Below are 7330 nucleotides of genomic sequence, written 5' to 3'. Positions count from 1 at the left end.
AGAACATGAAGTCATTAATTCTATTAACTTATTCTTCTGAATTTTTCAGCAGACGAGCTGTTTCTTTTTCCGTAGCTTTTCCCGTATCTATACGGGGGTCGCTATTTCGGTTTTGGCAGGGTTTTTACGGCCGGATGCCCTTCCTGACGCCAACCATACCCTAATTTAGCAGTGAAAGACTAGAGGGAAGGCTGCTAGTCATCACCACCCACCGCCAACTCTTGGGCTACTCCTTTACCAATGAATAGTGGGATTGACTATCACATTATAATGCCCCCATGGCTAAAAGGGCGAGCATGTTTGGTGGGATGGGGGCGCAAACCCGTGACCCGCAGATTGCGAGTCGAGCGTCTTACCCACCTGGCCATGACGGGCACTGCAGACGAGCTGTTTAAGATACTAAAAAAATATGATGCCCTATCTATCATTCAATTTGCTACGTCACTGAGTTATAAAAGTTTCCAAGAATTCCACCCTTCTTCAATAACCTAGACAAGGCTGAGTTAAAACATTTTTAAATTGTTGTTTGTACATATCCATCATACAAATAATACACAGTTCACTACTTTAAGAAGCCTAGTCTTGTTTTTTTTACTTGCCCTAGTATGGGGTTACCAATAAGGGATTGAATGCCCTGAAACTAGTATAAATCAAAAGACAAGTGGTGAATTGAACAAATAGATTGGACATCACATTTATTTTTAGTAAAAATGCCAAAGTTTATATTAGGAAGTTTCTTTTGGAAAAACCTGCACATTTTATTGGTGCTTTTGGAAAAAGAAACAGCACTCTTGTAGTGTTAATAAATATATATATAACAGGCACACAATAACTCCCATGATTTTCCCTCAAAATCAAGGTTTGGGCCATGCCTAATTTCTGGTTTTCTCCAGTGATCAAAATTGAGTATGATCATTCTACTGCAACCGATTTTCATTAGAAAATATTGTACCATTTCTCAAAATAAAAAAATAAGTTTATTTTTAGGTACTAGACTAAATATATTTCTTTCTAACACACACATGTACTATTATTTTTTACACTTCTAGTCCTCAAAAAATTGTATTCAAGCCATTTCACCTACTCTTGATGTGTAATACACACTTACATACTAGCACTAGTAAAACGTACATAGAAAAATTATAGAAAAGAAAAAATACAAGCAGGTAAGCAGGCATAATATTTACAAAACTACAAATATTAAAATAGTTATTATATGACATATAAAAACACGCATATCAATATCTAACCTTTTTCAGGAAGCTGCACAAGGAACAACTTCTTGTGTTCTTTAGGTTTAGTAATGTGAGGTGGCACATAAGGGTACTGAAAATAGAAATTAGCTAATATCAATTTCATACGCACTAAGTCCTTCAAGGTATCTTTCCCAACCTGAGAAAACACTAAAATATGAATCAGCTTAGAAATAAATAGCATTTAACAACAACAAAAAAAAAACAGCATAATACTGGTAAAGAACCTTCAACAATGACCTCAGTCAGTTGAGGAAATCATGTTTAAACACAAAAACTTACTTGAAAGTACATTTCCAGTAGAGAATAACACATTTTTACCCTAATTTTATGATCAGGATATATCCCACCAAATTGGAAAACAGCCTCAGTAAACCTGATAAGTTTTCACAGCACCCAGAAAACTATATACCAATAAGTCTAACAAGAACAATGAGCACATTATTCAAAAGAATTATCATCAGAAAACTACTAAACCTCTTAGAAACTTACCACCTACTTTTACAAATACAAAACAGCTTCAGGAAAACAGACAAACATTTAATCGGGCTCAATGAAACCATAGCTAAAAATATAAATATTAACAGCTGCATTCCTCGATGTCCAAAAAGCTTATGATTCAGTTTGGTACAGTGGAATAAGATATAATCTAATAAAATCTAAAAATCCTAAATGGTACCTATGATATATCTTTGACTTTTTAAACCAGAGATCCATTAAAATTAAAGAAAACAGCACTGATTCATTTTGTTTATCTGCTAGAATGCCTAAAGGCTCATTCATCAGCCCCTTGTCTATTCTCTTTGTTAATGATCTAAACCTACCTATTAAAATAAACTCACACACAAAAACCTCCTAGTATGTAGATTATGTCACAGTAGAGCTCTTCCAAAATTCTAATGCAAAGTGGCCAAATGCCTAATAACTAAACCACATAAAAAAAAATTAAAAAGTTATACTAAACCCCCTCTATAAATACAATTCACAGTTTTTCACAGAAAACTACAAAAAAGAATGAAAGGAACAAAGCAGGTCCAAATCAATATATACAAAAATGAAATAAAAGACAAAAGAACAAGAACTGCAAAATTCATAAGAATTACATATGACACTGGATTATCATGGAACAAGCACATTAACAGCACCTTAGCTAAAGCTATTTCCCAAATCAATATCCTCAAAGCATTAAAATATTCTATAAGCCAAAACAAAATTAACAATACACAAAACATTTATACACTCTATGACAGAATACGGCTGTGTTACACAACTAAACACATTTGATGGTAACTACCTAAAACTACAAAAAATACAAAATAACCATAAGAATTATCACAGAACTACCCAGTTCTACATATATAAAAGAATTACACGGATCAACCAATCTTCCTTGCATAAAAGACAGATTACTTACCCTAGGAAAACTTATTTTAAAATACCAAAACAAAGAAGTTAATATTTTCCAAAACTGAAAATGTATTTCCAATAATATTTATGTCCACTAAGCATTGAAAATATTTGCTCCAGTCTTTTATACCCCACTTGATTGCTCTTGGCAAATTCTAATTTCCAAAATTCTCCACCAACTTCAATGCATCCTCAATCTAGGTACTGTATATAAGAACCTCATTCAGATAATGTAATCACTTTTTCAAGACATAAGCCAGCTCTTAGTGAGGAGGTAGGGTTGGAGAGTGTCAGCTGAGGTAAGTATTATTGAAAACATTTTCAGTTTAGGAAAATGTTAACTTCCAAAACATACTTACCTCTGCTGACACTATAGCTAGAATTCCCCATTGAGAAGGTGGAGGAACTGGTGCAGGCATGAACCATACAGAAAGTGTCTGTATAGAACAAAAGTGTACCAAGATAAAGATGGTACAAGAGTGAGGTAACCTCACTACATCCAGAACAGGTATGCTCTTCACCTGGAACTCAATTCCTACATCAAAGGTGGAATAGAATATGAGTAATCATCAGCATAAGCCAGCCACAACCAGATAGCCGGGGTTGGAATTAAGGAGCCGTGGTACCTATATTCCACATTGGTGGCTAGGGCTATTGGACCACAATGTTATATATAAATATATATATGCTTTTGACTGGATCCCAACCTATAGCCATAGAGTGATGTGTTACCCACCACTGGAATCATGACGTGAAAGTACACAACACTGAAGTAAACAAACTTTCTCCTCCACCTAAAGAAGTCCAAAAGGCAACAAACACCCCAGACTCGGAATGACAGGATCGTGTATGCCGTACTCAACCAATGGAACAGAACTCATTCGATTTAGAATTATGAACATTCAGCCAAACTCCTACACCAAGTGGGCAAGGAGTATTCCGCTTGCCCCTGGAATTATGGAGAGGACATGGAACCTGTGCTCAACCAAGGACTTAGGATGGGACCACTTCGCATTCGTAATTATGAGGAGATAGTGGATCTCCTTCCATGAACAAGAAATGAAACTGATATTGATCAAAGAGAAGGGCCATGCACTCCCAAACTGAATAGATTTGTGTCAAATCTGAACCATAATTATGAATAGGCTCCCGTGGAGGTTGGTGCCACTCCTACTGCCATCTGAGAAAAACATCCAGGGACCCAAGTAGGAGGGCCCCCAACTTCGCCCCTCTTCTTCAAGAGTGGAGGAACACACTCAAACGCTATGGAGGAAAAGCCTCTGTCCGATACCTGTGCAACTGGAAACTGTAGGTGGTAAGGACTCCCGAGCTCCCCTAATAAAATCTGGAGGAGTAATACGCATTGGGGAGTCCTGAGGAACAGTGCTCTGGAAACTGTGCAATAGGTGAACCAAGTTCCCTAGATTTTAAAAGCAAACTGACCCCGATTTATTCAACCTGAAGATTGCCAGGGACAGGCAGGATCCTCATTAGCTTTACTCATAATAGTCCATGAGTGGCAGTCAATAATAATAATAAGTTAATATCATCCAGTAGGTGCCTAGATGATCTTATGGAACACCCCATTTCGACAGAACCTGCTGCAACCTGTAGTAATTATAGTGAAAGTGATTGCTAGTGCGGAATTTAAAAGAGAAAGCATACATGCCTGGGCAACACTCGCCACAGATTGGAATCCAATGAAAAATAAAGGGACTGTGGAAATAAAAGAGTATATGATTGTGAAAAATTCTCACTGTTGGTTAAAATCTAACAGATGTGGTCAAAATAGCTACAGAGGGTAGTCAAAATCCTTCAAAAGAGGAAACTGCCAGATCATGTAAGTAATGAGATAGGAAAGTACTGGAGTAATCCACATAATAGCCCGCACAATGTCTTCCAGAGGGTAATTCAACTGGGCAGCTAATGACAGAGAGATATGATGAATCTGGTGAAATGTGACATGCAAAAGATTCCTCTCCTATAATGATAATACATTATAGGTCATGTGAATCAATTTACCAAGCCACCTCGTTATGGTAATGGGAGGTAAATAACAGGAAATAGAAGGATTCCTACTACCTCAAAATGAGTTAGTACAAGCAACATAACACTTGAGGGGCCTAACAGGGCATAACAAATGATCAGGATCAGAGCAGTTATAAAGGTGAGAAATTGCTGGCAAATGGATTGGTGCAAAAGATCTTTCCTCTTTCCTGGCTGCCAGAGTCTTGGGAAGAAAAAAACCTATTGGGGTAAAGCTGGACAAATGTGGAATGACAAAGAGTTTGATGCATATGAATTCCAAACAACTCTGTCCGACGAAGTCCACAAGCCAACAACAACAAAACATTTAATTTAAGAAATAGGTGAAACAAAGGACATAAAACTAAGGGCTCAAAGGGAGAATGAGACAATGCATGTAAAACAACTGTAAAGTCCCAATTTGGTAATTGAAAAGGTCATTTAGGTCGAAGAATACGAAAGAAATTGAGTAGACCTGATAGTACTGAGGACTCAAAAACCTTCCGATATTTGGAATACTGAAAAATAGTGAATAAGGATGTCTTATATAACACCACTGTAGACGAAGCAAGACTCTTCTGAAATACCCAAGTCATAAAATGGGATATGGTACATACTTCAGGGTGAAGAGGGTTTAAAATCCTTTTAATACACCACTGATGATAGGTATTCCATTTCCGTTGATAAATGACTGTGGTTGGCCTATGGAGAGATTTAGTTAAATACAGCGAAACCTTAGAAGTTAAACAACTATGTCAAGTATAGGATCGCATAACTTCCAAGCATGAAGATTGAGTTTCCACATCAGGGTGGAGAATGTTTGATCGAGGTTGTCTCAACAGAGACTGCCAATATAGAAGAGGTAAAGGTGGACATTCCTGCAGAACCAAAGAAGCAGAAACCATGTTTGAGCTAGCCAATATAGTGCCACCAAGAGAGCTCGATAGGGAATGGAACGAACCATAGTCAGAACCTGGGGCAATAGCCGAATCGGGAGAAAGGCATACAGATGTACACTTGTCCAGTCCTGACCATTATAGGTACAGTAACCATCACAAAAATGGAAAAATACTTAATCCAAATTCATAGCCCTAAGGGAGACTATTACAGACAGATATTACTGAAGAAGAGTATACTATCCATTGCTTGGAAATTACATAACTATCCAGTACAAAAATATGATAAATAACTAACCACATAAGAGAAGATGTACATCTAGAAGGGAACTCATCCAGGATCACCAAAACAAAAGAAAGTTATACCAAAACCCATAAAAGCCTCAAAAAAAGAGCCCTTACTGTGAAAGAGAATCCCAAAAATCTCCACAAAGTCTAACATCTCATCTCTATCCTCCTCTCTCTCTTCTTTCACTAACGATAATATCAATTTTTTTAAAATTCAAAATCCTAGCTCTCCCCCTAAGTTTTCCTTGGTGGATGAAAAGGGGAAATTCCCTACCTCAAAATCACTGTCTTTTATCTTATTCTATCCCAAATTATTAGACAGATTGTTGGGAAGTGTTAATCTTATACACTTATATACTGATAGAAGGCTGTTAAAATTGTTTCTGAATCTGAATTGTTTTATTCTTACCTAGAACTTAATAATCTAAGCATCATCTATATCATACAACATCCTCATTTAGCTATGTTATTTGGCAATTTTTACTACAGAGAAAGGTTATTATTTAGCGGTGCACCACTCCCACCCAAATTTCCAAGGCTAGAAAATGGTGGATAAGCAGGCAAGCAAAATAAAACAATAAAAAATATGCTATATTAATAATCACATAGCTCAAAAATTTCATGACAGATAGTGAAAACATTCTAATAACATTTTGATATTTTTTCTCATTGAGTATAGATCTAAAAGATATTTAAAATTGTCTGGACAGTGCCACAATACTTATGCATTGTGAGCATTTTTCAAAATAATTAGTATTAAGTTGCAAGACAAATGTAAATGGTACAAAGGACAGAATAAATACCTGAGGAGGTTCAAAATTAGGTCTCCACCATCTTCCTACGGTATCTTCAATAATCCACTCTTGTTTGACTCCATCTTGTCGTCCTAAAATCTGAAATATAAATAAAAATAGGAAGACATCCAATAAAGAAATGTACTTTTCATATTTGATAACCTAACACAACATAAATGCACAAAGAATGATTAATCAAATATCATAGAGGTGATGCTTTTCAAGGTTCTTTTTTGAAAGGAGTTACAAATTTTTGTAAAATGAAGCATTCATGAAAAACAGATTTTTAAATTAAATATTCAAAAGTTTAAAAATGAAATAGCAGAAAAGCATTTTTTATAATAGAATACATCATAGTTAATGTATTTACATAAAATATTATAGATAATTTAAAAAGTTTTAAGAACTAAAAAATTTACAACTTAACATGCAATTCGCATGATAAATAACATCACCTCATTCAATTTTATTTATATTTTTGAAGAGAAAACTAAGAATATTAAAGATTTCCATACCAGGAACCTATTCAGATATGTCAAGAGGGAGCTCCAAGTGGTTAGTGTTGTTGTCACACTGGATTAACTCATACAAGCATGTTATGACATAACATACTGTTCTCAGGTGTATATATATATGGGGGGGGGGGGGGGGGACACAAGTTTAGTTT

At 35.8% G+C, this 7330-nt stretch overlaps 1 protein-coding gene across 1 annotated transcript in view; it reads right to left on the bottom strand.

The window, feature by feature from the left end:
- The window catches only part of LOC106467316 (cleavage and polyadenylation specificity factor subunit 5-like), a 34287-nt gene that overhangs the window by 13318 nt on the left and 13639 nt on the right, over nt 1-7330 (bottom strand). Inside the window, exons 4-5 of the mRNA XM_013927661.2 lie at nt 6673-6762; nt 1251-1326 (exon numbers count right to left, since the gene is read on the bottom strand). Coding sequence (XP_013783115.1) covers nt 1251-1326; nt 6673-6762 — 166 coding nt within the window. The remainder of the gene's footprint in view (nt 1-1250; nt 1327-6672; nt 6763-7330) is intronic.

Source organism: Limulus polyphemus, unplaced genomic scaffold, assembly GCF_000517525.1.
Source record: "Limulus polyphemus unplaced genomic scaffold, Limulus_polyphemus-2.1.2 Scaffold2565, whole genome shotgun sequence".
Taxonomy (NCBI): Eukaryota; Metazoa; Arthropoda; class Merostomata; order Xiphosura; family Limulidae; genus Limulus; species Limulus polyphemus.
Note: the sequence above shows the minus strand (reverse complement) of the source record. Positions and strands in the feature narration are given on the sequence as shown.